At 45.7% G+C, this 13,553-nt stretch overlaps 1 protein-coding gene across 1 annotated transcript in view; it reads left to right on the top strand.

Annotated features, from left to right (window-relative positions):
* Window positions 1-944: 944 nt before the first annotated feature.
* The window catches only part of cpn1 (carboxypeptidase N, polypeptide 1), a 14,839-nt gene continuing 2,230 nt past the window's right edge, over window positions 945-13,553 (top strand). The window contains exons 1-7 of the mRNA XM_048234071.1: window positions 945-1,414; window positions 5,279-5,475; window positions 7,882-8,037; window positions 11,338-11,514; window positions 11,754-11,865; window positions 12,395-12,534; window positions 13,276-13,375. Coding sequence (XP_048090028.1) covers window positions 1,174-1,414; window positions 5,279-5,475; window positions 7,882-8,037; window positions 11,338-11,514; window positions 11,754-11,865; window positions 12,395-12,534; window positions 13,276-13,375 — 1,123 coding nt within the window. The 5' untranslated portion in view covers window positions 945-1,173. The remainder of the gene's footprint in view (window positions 1,415-5,278; window positions 5,476-7,881; window positions 8,038-11,337; window positions 11,515-11,753; window positions 11,866-12,394; window positions 12,535-13,275; window positions 13,376-13,553) is intronic.

Raw genomic sequence — 13,553 nt, 5'->3', positions numbered from 1 at the left:
GTAACTCTAATCTCTGGGGTTCAACTTGTGTTTACACCAAAGATAACACAACCCTGTGTGTGTGTGTGTGTGTGTGTGTGTGTGTGAGAGAGAGAGAGAGAGAGAGAAGCAGCAATCCAGATGTAACATTCAAATAAAAACCTCCTCCTTAGATGATGAAATCCTAGCTAAAACCTTTCAAATACTATACTGTATCTCAATCCCTTGCTAAGCCAAGTAATATTCATATTCATGAAAAAATTCATTTCACTTAAACAGCTGCCAGGAAATTAGGGGCTGGGGTGTGGGGGGAGAAAAGGGAAAGTGTGGGAGGTTGCAGCTGAAAGAGAAAGGGATGGCTGGGGGTGGAGGCTAAGACAAAAATACACTCCGGCAGACAAAGTCCTGTTATTAGAATGTAACGTTAGGACACATTTGTCCTGCCAATAAAGTAATAGCACGTCCAGGGAATGGCTCTAAGTGTGTGTGTGTGTGTGTGAGAGAGTGAGTGGGACAGAAAGAGAAAGAGTAGATGTGTGTGTGTGTGTGTGTGTGTGTGTGTGTGTGTGTGTGTGTGTGTGTGTGAGTGGGACAGAAAGAGAAAAAGTAGGTGTGTGTGTGTGTGTGAGAGAGAGAGAGAGTGTGAGAGAGTGAGTGGGACAAAAAGAGAAAGAGTAGGTGTGAGTGTGTGTGTGTGAGTGTGTGTGTGTGTGTGTGTGTGTGTTTGTGTGTGTGTGTGTGTGAGACCGATAAAGAAACAAAGAGTGTGGAGTGACAGAGGGAAATAAAGAGAGAAAGAGGGGGCTGTCCTTACTTGCTCTTGTGTGTGTGTGTGTGTGTGAGGAGGTCCAGAGGGAGGAGACAGGTCTGCAGAAGGGGAGGCAGGAGGCAGAGAGCGCGAGAGTGTGTGTGTGTGTGTGTGTGTGTGTGTGTGCGCGCGTGTGTGTGAGACAGGAGAGGGAGGGTGGGAGAGAGAAACAAATAGAGAGCGCAAGTGATTGAGCCGAGGCAGTCATAGAGCAACACAGGGAGAGAAAGAGAGAGAGAGAGAGAGAGAGCGGCGAGAAAGAGAGAGGGTGAGGAGAGAGGAGAAAGTGAACGAGTGAATGAGAGAGTGAAGGAAAGAGAAGAGACACGCGAGAGAACGAGTGACTTTTTTGTGGTCGTGTCTTGCCGGAGCAATCGAGGAACACCATGCAGCCTTTGACCTGGATCCTGGTGCTGTTGCTAACGGCGCTTCTGTGCGGACCAGGGAGCCTGGCGTCGCGGACGGCCGACTTCCAGCACCACCGCTACGAGGAGCTGGTACGGGCGCTCTTCGCCGTGCAGAGCGAGTGCCCTTATGTCACGCGTATCTACAGCATCGGGCGCAGCGTGGAAGGACGCCACCTTTACGTGCTGGAGTTCAGCGACAACCCGGGCATCCATGAAGCACGTAAGTCCTGTCCACCGACGCCAGGTCCCTCCTGGACCTCCGCCACAGTGGCTCATTCCACTTCTGCGAGGGTTGACTTATGGGGGATAAGCAATTTATATTCAAAGCCATTGCAGCCAAGCAGAAAAGTATCTGTTCTGAAGTAATGAATTATAGTATACAGTTTTGAAATGATACTTTCATGTATGTAAATTATATATTTCCATATTTGTTATCACTGCCCAAATGCTCTGTTGCAGCTATATTTCCTCTATAGACTTAGTAGTATCATACAATTTTACTACTAGTATACACTGAAACGTGTAGCTTCACGTTCCAGTCATGACAGCCTGTAGACTATTACACACACATTTAATCCATTTACTGTCATTTATTCTGCTGTTGGTATAAGTAAGGCTTAAAGACAAACTAGGTGACGAGGTGACGAAAGAAATGATGTCTTTACTTTTTTCTGACTTGACTGATGAATGCAAATGTTGTGACACCCTGAAGGAATGAGGAATGTGGAGTACAGCAAAGCATTTACTCATTTTACACATGTATTGTATGTTATTACACACAGTGTTTGTCGGTGTGGGTGCAGAATGGTAGGCTGTGTGCTCCTGTGTGAGTGTGCACGTTTGAAGACTATCCTCCAATCTATTCCTGTTCGTCACACTACGGCAGACATTATTGTGTGTGTGTGTGTGTGTGTGTGTATTAGGGAATACTGTTGCCCAAGCTCAACATTGCGTGGGATGGCGGTAAGGTATTTCTCTGAGGATGCCTGTCTGTCTTTTTTCTGGGAACTGGGAGTAGTTGGCTGGCTAATCTCTGTGATGGGTTAAACTGTAGGGGTTTGGCAAGTGATGTGAGGCGCTCTTTCTCGCGGTTGGGCCCCGGCAAGCTTGCGAGTCTGTTGTGTGTGTCAGTGTGATTTATCGGGCAGTGATGGCTCTGCCTTCATGCTCCTGTATTCGCTTACATAAAGGTGATTCATGCAGGGGAATGAGGATGAGGGTTTCCAATGCTGCAGACTCGGAATATAAACACCTCTCCAAAATCTGTTTCTCTTAACCCTTAAAGGAGTACCGTCACACCGGTGTGACGGGAATGTTGAGAAATGAACATTCTAAAGAATATCTGGGTTCATTGAATTCAACATAGAATTTTAGAACCTTCGATTGTTGCGGAACTTAGAACGTTCAAAAACCTACACCTTTAAGGGTTAAGGCAGGGGGCAGTGGGAAAGTGAGGAAGAAAAGTGTGTTCGAAAGAGAGACGGTGAGAGAGATGGGGGAGTGTGAAAGAGAATAAGAGAAGGAAAAAAATGAAAAGTGAGAGGAAGACAAGCAGCGATCAGAGAAAGATAGAGAGTGCCAGAGAGAAAGTGAGAGAAAGCAAGCACTGGAGAGAGAAATAGCTGTTGAATCCCTGCACTGATTATTTCTCACCCATCCGCCTAAGCTTCTCACCTCTGCCTCATCCATCCGCCTGAGCTTCTCACCTCTGCCTGACAGTGGCGCATCAGTGTGAGGTGATAATCGCCTCTGCTGGACCTCCACCAGCGCGCTCTCCTCCGCCTCCCACTCCTCCGCCACCTCGGGCCCCCGGCGCCTCTGATTCGCGCTGCTCGGCTCGGAGGTACCGTCTGCCGCGGCAGTGGTTGCATTTTGCGTGCGCCAGCAGCCAAGGCAAATAAGCGCAGGGATTGCTTCTCTGTTGCGGCGTGCCCACAAAAACACACTGAATCATGTCTGTGTCGGGGCGGAGCGCAGCAGAGTAGAGTCGGTCGGGGTCTGTTAAAGCCCCTCTGATTTATGTGCAACTCTGTGCATGTCAGCTCGCACTTCAGTGGGACAACCTCTGCTCAATCTCTCTTGCTTAACCCTTAAACACACACACACACACACACACACACACTGCAAAAACAAACAGCTGAAAAAGCAGTGTTTTGGCAGTGTTTTCAAAATTGCAGTACATTTGTCTCCAAGACATCAAAGCAGTGGGACTTCTATGTACATACAGATGTAGTTCTACTCCGAACCAAATGCTCAATTGATGTTCTTGTTTTAAGTGAGGACCTGAAACTTGGTCCCCAGAAAGCATCCTGTCCCAATATTGCTCTTATATCAATACACAGTGTATTGTGTATTGTAAATCTATTTCCCTTTTGTAATCGCAATCGAGTTTATCAGTTGAGATAAATGGGTATGTTGATCACTAGATCAGGATCAAGAAGGACACTTTATTTATGTTGTGTGTGTGTGTGTGTGTGTGTGGGTCCTGTGAGAGCTCAGTCTTATGGGGACAAAAGAGAGGCATCTTATCTGAAGGCCTCTGAGTGGCTTTCAGCCTCGGTAGTGAGAAGTGAGAGATGAGTTCCTGTGCGAGCGGACTGCTCGGGGGCAGAAGTCAAGAGCTAGACCCTGTGGCTGGATCAGACTGGTACATTTCTGCTGATGTCGAGTCATTTCCTTCAGAAGAATGAAAGGATGTAAGCATGCTGCATGATAGGCAAGAGTCAGAGAGATAAAGAGTAGGAGAGAGAGAGAGAGAGAGAGACAAAACAGGAACTTTCTCTCCAGGGACTTTGACAGCATTGAACCCATCACGTTTCATCCTGGCAGTGGTGTTACATGTGCGTGCGTGCGTGCGTGCGTGCGTGCATGTGTGTGTGTGTTCATGCTTGTTTAAGCATGTGGGTGGATGAGTGCATGTGCACTTGTCACACATGTGTGTTTTAACTGTGGTGTATATGTATGCTTGTATGTGCATTCCCTGCAGTGTGTTTGTGTATATAAATTTGCACATGTGACACGTGTGCGTGGGTGTTTGTATGTGTGTGTATTAACATGACACATGAGGGAGGGTGTTTGTGTGTATGTGTGTGTGTGTGTGTGTGTGTGTGTGTGTGTGTGTGTGTGTGTGTGTGTGTGTGCATGCAGCTGAAGCCTGGCCTCAGCTGTGGTATACAGTATCTGGTGAGTGCAGATAAGACGACAGCTGCCGTACATTATCTCATTAGCGGCATCAGTGCGCCATTAGCCAATCACAGCCATTATGCGGCAAACGTGTAATTCAATCAATGTGTGACGAGCAACCACAGGATCAAACAGCCTTCCTCTAAATGAGGTCGTTCATTTATTCTAATCCTCTCTGTTCGCTCTTGTGTCACCCAGTGCCTTTTATCAACCCCAAGGCGCTAAACAGACATTAGAGTAATGCATTCACTCATCAAGAAGCACTTGGGGTTGTTGTTTAAAGCTAAAGATTGGTTTCACATTTGGTATGTTTACACATGGACCCACTTTTGGGGAATTGTGGGCCATAAGGGATATTATATACACGGTGTCACATGACACTAGCGACTTGGGGGCTTAGAAGTCTAGCCCTGATAGGGAGAGTCAAGGCCCTCTGCACAAGGGTCATGGAAAAAAAGCTGAAGTCACAGGGTGAATAAAAGCTGAAAGTTTAAAATGAGATTCTCAGAAGGGTCTGGAAAAGTAGTGTCAGCGAGAAGACACGAGGAAGGAGAAGGGGTGGGGAGAGGGTTCCGTTTTGGAAAAAAGAGGATGTGACCCCTCAACGCGGTGACCTCTTGACCTGCACCTTCCTGACTGTCCCCCACCTAGTGTGTGTGTGTGTGTGTGTGTGTGTGTGTGTGTGTATTTGGAGAATGAAACGTTTGTAGAACATTTTTTTGTACAGCACTGAACTTTGAACCTTTGCTGATCTGTACATGTTTTGCCTGAGTTCTGCAGACACATTAACACTACCTTTGTTAAGTCTGACATGTAACATGAAAATATACTTAAATCTTGTATTTTGTGGGTGTGTGTGTGTGTGTATGTGTGTGTGTGCGTGTTTCTGTGTGTGTCGCAGTGGAGCCCGAGTTCAAGTACGTGGGCAACATGCACGGGAATGAGGTTCTGGGCCGAGAACTCCTCATCCAGCTCGCCAAGTTCCTGTGTGAGGAATACCGCGCCGGCAACGAGCGAATCACACGCCTCATCCACGACACGCGCATCCACATCCTGCCATCCATGAACCCCGACGGCTATGAGGTCGCCGCGGCACAGGTATGGCAGCATATCAGAGACTATCAATGTCTAAATGAGTCTAGTGACATACAAGTCAATTACACACCACAAACTATATCAATTTGAGATATAATTCATCATTACAGACTTGAATGTTGAATTATACAGAACCCAAACCTTGTTAAGTTACTAATACGGTATAAAAATAGAATGTTCTTGTCACGCATACAGTAATTAGACAGGAAACTCTTAGGTATTTAAAAATGTGTACCACTTTAAATTATTATAACACTAAATGTGGATATGCTATCTTGCGTAATCTGTGTTGAAACGGTATATTCTAACAGCCATTTATATCAATTCAAACCATATTATCAACGCTTTTCAAATAATTCATGGATGTAATCCGCACAGAACGTGTGACTGGCCTTGTAAGCACACTTTAAGCACTAACTGGCTCTCATCTATTGAAAGCTATCATGTAGAGCCAGAAAATGTTCTTTTTTTAATCTCAAAGCGACGTGTGTGAGTGTGTGTGAGTGTGAGTGTGTGTGTGGTGTGTGTGTGTGTGTGTGTGTATGTGAGTGTGAGTGTGTCTGTGGGGGGTGGGGGCAATGCCAAATGGCTCACAAAGCCAAGCCATGTTTTAAAAACTCCACACTGGATGCCAGTATTGGCTTCAAATAAAACCAATTTGGCTTTAAAGAGCCCATCTGGTATTCTCAAACACACCCCTCCCCTGACCACCCAGCACTGTTGGAACACACACGTACACACACACACACACACACACACACACACACACACACACACACACACACACACACACACACATACACACACACACACACATTCACTCACACTTCACTAGCAATTAGCATACGACTCAGAACAATAAAGAGAAAATTTAAAGACAAATTTCATTAAATTATTATCAAATATTTAAACTAAGACCGCAAAAGGGAAAATAACCGCTGTAATATCATATCATGGATCATAACATAGATCCTTCCCTGATTTCCTTCACTGCACACACTGAACATGCTCCTTCGTTACCTGTTGTGTTGAACAGTCACATGATATCCCCCATAACCTAATTTTGTGTCTGTCTGTCTGTCTGCCCTCTCCCCTCTGTTATCTGTCCGCCTCACCTGCACCACTGTCCACTGATCCGATTCACTCTGCCCAGTAGCACATAGAGCTCAATAGCTGTCTGCTCGTCTTATCTCTTCCTTCACTCTCTTCTCTCGTGTTTTCTTCTCATCACTCCATGTATTCTACTCTTTCTCTGCCAGATTTTTTCTTCCCTTCATCTCTTTTTCTCTTCACTTCGCGCCTTGTTTACTCATTCTGAACCTTCTTCCGTGAGTGTTATTGTAGCACCAGATCTCTGTTACCGTAGTTACAGCTACTGCTCGCTGCATTCCCTCCGACCTCTTCAGCTATGGCGGGTGCACTCCCACCTCCCACAGAGAATTCCTACTAACTCCGGAGATTAGTTACGTCAGGAACACTGAAGACGTACACAGCTGCATTTAAGCACAGGCACAGACGTAAGCCTCGACACACACACACACACACACACACACACACACACACACACACACACACACACACACACACACACACAAGCCTTGGCAAACACACACACACACACACACACACACATACACAAAATACATGTGAACACACATGTTTGCTATAAAACACATAAAACACATAAAAACACCATAGCTTACACTACTGCAGATGTGGGCCTCTGGTAAACACCCACCAAGTAATTCATATGCACACTTATTTCCCTTGCATAAATTGGATGCTCACAAGAACTCACATTTTTTTTGCCCTTGAGCCATCAAACTCGTGTCCACACACGCACACAAATACACACATACGCACACACACACACACACACACACTGCTCTGCTCTCTCCCTTACACTAATTATACATGCCGAGGTCCTCAGTAACACATGGTGGTTTTGCTTCATCCTCACGCACACCCCCTTCCAGACGCCTCCTGCGGCCACCACAGTCCCCTAAGGTAGGCGTGTGGTCAGATTTCCAGTACGCGCACAGGCCTCGGCAGACCAACACCAGCTCAGCTTGGCGCTTAACCTCCTCCTCCACCTCCTACCTCCTACTTCCATGGATGGGTTTTAATGTAACATGTGTTTTTCAGATCTAACGGCACAAACAACGTACTCCTAACAGACAGTTTTCAGAGAAATCACACCTACGAGTCGCTCACAAAGCCGTTTGGTCGTCATCTTCTTCTCTATTCGAATTTTATGTGAAAAAAATAGTGTATGTTTCTGTTTTTGTATTGTTTGTGACTAATTGTATTTTGTTTACCAACAGAAAAGTCTCACCATTTTGTTTTGTCATACAGCACGTCAGAGTCTCTTACTGTAATAACTTTGCTATGATGTCATGTGATCACCAGGGTCCCGAGTTTAATGGCTACCTGGTGGGTCGAGGCAACTCCAGGGAAGTGGACCTGAACCGGAATTTTCCGGATCTGAACGCCCTGCTGTATTACTACGAGAAGAGTAACGGGCGGAACCACCACCTGCCACTGCCTGATAACTGGGAAGAACAGGTGAGCACTGAGAACAATATGGACATTCACACGACCACACGGTACCCTCTGTCTCCAGACAAACGTAATATGGTACAATCATTATCGGAACGTTAGATGTCACATGCACCTCTGAGTGACGATAATGTCTTGCTAAGAGACACAAACTGAAATCAATGATCTACTGATTGAATGTGTTCATACAGACATTTCTCCCGTATATATTGATCTTGGGGTTGTCCAGGCCACATAGTCCAAGCAGAGAGAAAGCCATGTGTCGATTTTTAGATGGTCCAAACTGTAAATGGAGAGGGTAGGATTAGGTTGAGGCTCTTTCTTTTGCCCGGTCCAGGAAGGAGTGTTGAAAGAGTAAGAGAACAAGACCTCCAAAACCAGGGCCAAGGACGAGAATGGACGGAAAACAGTCTACTATCCACAAGTATCTTCATGTCAAAGGCAAAAAAGGGGTCCAACTGCCATTGTCTGCACATTCATTTAGCCTTGTTATTTTCCATAGATCCAGGCACTTGCGTCGGAAGCAGGGTCTCGCTTGTTTTCATGGGCAGATAGTGATCTCGTGTTAGCTTGAGATTACTAGATTTGGGGGTTCATACGGTTAAGATAACAACGTTTCCCCCAAGCCTACAGAAGTTCAGTGTATATATATGTGTGTGTGTGTGTGAGAGAGAGAGAGAGAGAGAGAGAGAGAGAGAGAGAGAGAGAGAGAGAGAGAGTAGGTAGTTGCCTGTACATGTTTGCGTGTTATGGTTTATCTTTATATTTGTACTGTACACGTCCTGTACATGTAAATCCATATGCATCTGTTCTGCTGAAGCTGCGTATCTATGTGCAGTATAGTCTCTTATCAGTGTGCAAACCTTTAAGGGCCGGCTGGCTTAAGTACTGAGATTATACTGTAAAGTGAACTTTTGTGCTCTGAGCACCCATCCTTCAGTGAAGCCTTTGTTTGGACAACCAGACCCTGTCCAGTGTTAGCCGATTCTTTTGGCAGGAGCGATGTTCTGCGTGTGTGTGAATGCATATAGGACAAGCAGTGGAAGTTCAGCTCAAGGTCTGTTTGCTATTTCGTCAGGAGTAACATTAGCGGGCAAGCGTGTGTTCATACAACTGCCAAAAGTGAACTTGCGCAATGACGCATGAAAGGCTGAAATATCATACTGTCGTTGTCATAGCACAATACCACAAAACAGTTTGGCACTTCTATGTAATTCTAGTAAAAGACGAATAATGTAAAAATGATTTTCTCTCATTTTCTCAACAACAAAAGGCTCCATTTTTCGGTCACTATCAACCACTTCCAGACTCCCTCCATCTCTGTTTCTGTCTCTCCTCCTCTCCTTTTCTCTCTCCCTCTCTCTTTTACACCGAGTTTGGCAGATTGCTTTCAGGCGTCCTGTGATCGTCTGGCTCGTATTTTCGCCCGACTCCTTATCAGGGCCTCTGTGGGGGAAAAGGCGGGCTGGTCGGCTTGGCCGCCATTGGAGTTCCCCCCAGGGGCCGCCACGCGAAAGCAGTGCAGCTGGAGGGCCAACAGTCACGCTTCACATTTCAGCACTCTCCCAGAGCCTCAGCTTTCACTCTCTCTCTCATTCTCTCTCTCTTACTCTTTCACTCATCACTCACTCACTCTCTCACTACCTTCCCCACTCGCTCACTAATCATCCACTCACTCTCTCATTCAGTCACAGTCCTTCACTTACTCTTTCACTCTCACCCTCTCTCACTCACTCGCTCACTCATTCACTCGCTCACTCACTCTCTCCTTCTACTCACTCTTTCACTCACTCACTCACTCACTCACTCGCTCACTCATTCACTCGCTCACTCACTCTCTCCTTCTACTACTACTTCTACTTATTCTTTCACTCACTCACTCACTCACTCTTTTCTTCTAATCTCTGCCTACTTACTCACACACCCTCTCACTCTCTCACTCACGCACTCACTCACTTAATCTTTCACTCTTTCACTTTCTCACTCACTCACTGTCTCATTCTCTCACTCACTCACTCTCTCTCTCTCTCTTATTCAGTCACTTGCTCTCTCACTCTCAAACTGCAGCTTGGAGAGAGAGAGGGAGGGGGAGAGTGAGACTCAAGGAATGAGGGAAAGAGAAAGAACGTGGAGAGAGAGTGTAAAAAACGAGATCCTCACCCCAAACATTGACATCACAGTGAGTGGGGGAAAAGTGATTTAGGGAGAGGAAGATTTCTTCCTAAGATTTCTTCTCTTACAGGTGAGTGTGTGAGAGCAAAAAACGGACAGAAACAGAGACATCGACAAAAAGACAGACAGTGTGAGGGGGATGCATTTTTCACTGCATGGAACAGTAAAAAGACAAACACTGTCTGTGTAACAGCATGCGACAGGTGAGAGAGACAATAAAGTGAGTCGTGGAAAGGAAAGAGACAGATTCGAGGGATATAGGGATATAGACTCGAGGGAACCACAACCAATCTGGGCTTCACTCAAACTGCGCTGGTATGGTGTGTGTGTGTGTGTGTGTGGGTGGGGGGGTCTGCATGAAGCCTGAAATCTGATGCTTGGATGACAGTGGAGGCAGAGAGGGAGGGGGAGCCCTGGGCAGACACACAGAGCCATGCATAATAAATATCAGCACCCCGAACACCTCCAGAAAACAAACAAACCCCTGTCTGTGGCAACATCCTCCACGCTGGCCCTTCTGAATGGGCAATGGCATGGCCGACCGGGCGAAGCACTGAAGCGAAATTCAAACGGGTTTGTTTTTCCCTCACAACCTCTGATGGAACTTCTGACATCACTGCTCCGATTAACTCGATAATACACACACACACACACACACACACACACACACACACATAGAGTTAGCAGCCCCTTTTTTCCCTTTGCAGAAGCACATGCTGCTTCTAGTTTTGCAGCCTCAGGACTTGGAGACAGAGAGAGGGAATAGAAGACTGATTGAAATTGATGCATGGACCCAAGAGGGTGGGGGGTGGGGATGTTACCAGTTCATGGATAGAAACTCACAACGATGCTGAAACTTCACAGCCATGTGAGAATTCATAAACTGCCCAAGTGTGAATTTCAGCTCGCGTGAGACACATGAGTCAGCAAAACGCTGCAAATGTTTTCTCAGAAAACCTCACTATGGGTCCAGCTTCGCTTGAACCCACTCTTACTGTAACCATTCAAATGCTTTTGCTCCTAGGATTTCGTTGCAGAAATATGATGCATTGTTCAGTATGAATGCATAAATAGAACGTAAGTAGAACGTTTTCATAATGAACACCAGTGTTCCATTTGCATTCTTCTCTTCAGGTGGAGCCTGAGACTCTGTCAGTGATCAAGTGGATGCAGAACTATAACTTTGTTCTGTCGGCGAACCTCCATGGGGGTGCCGTGGTGGCCAATTACCCCTTCGACAAATCCCGGGAGGCCCGCATCCGGGGCAAGACCACATACTCCGCCACCCCCGACGACAAGCTCTTCAAAAAGGTGCCGCGCGTGAATGAAAATAAACTCTGCGCTGTGGTGACATATGGCATTGTGAATGTTTGGGTTATGTGATCTCGTGTGCATTTATTTGCCCGTCTGTCTGACAATTGTGTGTATGTCTGTGTGTGTGTGTGTGTGTGTGTGTGTGTGTGTGTGTGTGTATGTGGGTGTGTGTGTGCATGCATATGTGTGTATGTGTGTGTGTGTATGTGTGCGTGTGTGTGTGTGTGTGTGTGCAGCTGGCAAAAACCTACTCCTACGCCCACAGCTGGATGCACAAAGGCTGGAATTGTGGAGACTACTTTGATGAAGGGATTACCAATGGGGCCCGCTGGTACTCGCTTTCCAAAGGTGAGAGCCCATCTGTGCCTCTAGAGCTCTACATTAGCCTGGGCAGATTATGTATTTTTCTAGAGCTCTACATTAGCCTGGGAAGATTATGTATTTTTCTAGAGCTCTACATTAGCCTGGGAAGATTATGTATGTTTCTAGAGCTCTACATTAGCCTGGGCAGATTATGTATTCTTCTGAGACGAACAGGAGTAACTTCAACTGCATAATACTCTGACCAGACTCCCAGTCACATAACCCCACCTTCCTTTAAGTCTCCATTTAGCAATGAAAAATATGAAATTGATATTGTATGATATATGATATTATACTGTAGCTAAATATCCAACGCTAAAGCTGTTTTTGCAAACGGTACTTAGCAAAATGTGTTCATTTCTGTATGGGGACATCTTGAAGGTTATAATCCAACAACTGAGTAGCACAGATTAAAAAAGTGTGTTTGTTGTGAAGTGATTTTTTAAATGAATATTGAATGGATATGCCCACAGTGTTGCATGAGCTGGTAGAAATGATGTGTGTGTGTCCTCAGGAATGCAGGACTTTAACTACCTCTACAGTAACTGCTTTGAGATCACGCTGGAGCTGAGCTGTGATAAATTCCCCCCGGCCTCCGCTCTGCACAGGGAGTGGATTGGCAACAGGGAGGCCCTCATCTCCTACCTGGAGCAGGTCAGCGCGCCCCCTACTGTCTCTCATGTGCTACAACAGCAGAACTGTGAGGTTATTCCCAAACAAAACAAAACAAAACCCCAGTGGCTAAGAATTGGTGGTGATCTCTCACAGTACATGTGATGTCTCAAGTGTCTGAGGCTTTTTTAGTGTGCTACAAAGCATACAGTAGACTCTTTGACTTGTCTGAAAAGATGATCCTCAAGTGTGGGCTTTGTGTTCATACAGCCTTGCCTGTTCTACCTCTAAACCATAACCCGTAAAGCTTCTTTACCTGCATCAAATAGAGCCCTGTATTCTTATGGCAGCAGGTAAAGAAAGGGCCCAGTATTCTGTTTGCAATAGGTAAGGCTTCAGTGAACAGGTAGCACCACGCCAGAAAGTAAACAGATCCACTCGCTCTTTTGTTTCCCTGAAGGTCAATACAAGGGCCTTTGTTCAAAGTGAATAGTCTGAAAATTAACTGTACGTCTACTATGTAGAAACCTACTCATGTTTTTTTTTTTTTTGAAGAGGAATACAATACACCATGATTTCCTGGCTGTGCCGTAGCTCAATCATTCATACTCTATCACTTCTTTACTGTAATCAAGCTCCCAGTCGGTGCCTTTGAGTGGTTGGCTGTCCTCAGCCAAGTCTGTTGTTTACGCTTCAAAAGACTGACTGATGGATAGGCATAATCTATGTGCTGACGTGATATTTAAAGGCATTGATTTCTTCCTTATTTGGGTTGGACTCCAGGTGCACCATGGGATCAAAGGCATGGTCTATGATGAGAACAACAACCCCATCCGAGATGCTGAGATTGCTGTGGCGGGCATAACCCATGACATCACTAGTGGTATGTAATTTACGTGGATTATGAGAGAATAGATCAAAATAAAAGATAACATTGAAAAAAAGAAAGAAAAAAAGAACATTTAAAACAATTCTGCTGTCTCCTCCGCACTTTATTTGGTTGTTCTCTTGGATAAAACCTATTTCACTTTCTTTCTTCTCCTTTCTCTTTCTACAATCTT

The sequence above is a fragment of the Alosa alosa genome, chromosome 22 (genome assembly GCF_017589495.1).
Source record: "Alosa alosa isolate M-15738 ecotype Scorff River chromosome 22, AALO_Geno_1.1, whole genome shotgun sequence".
Lineage (NCBI taxonomy): Eukaryota > Metazoa > Chordata > Actinopteri > Clupeiformes > Clupeidae > Alosa > Alosa alosa.
The sequence above is the reverse complement of the archived record's forward strand: the minus strand, read 5'-3'. Positions and strand labels throughout refer to the sequence as shown.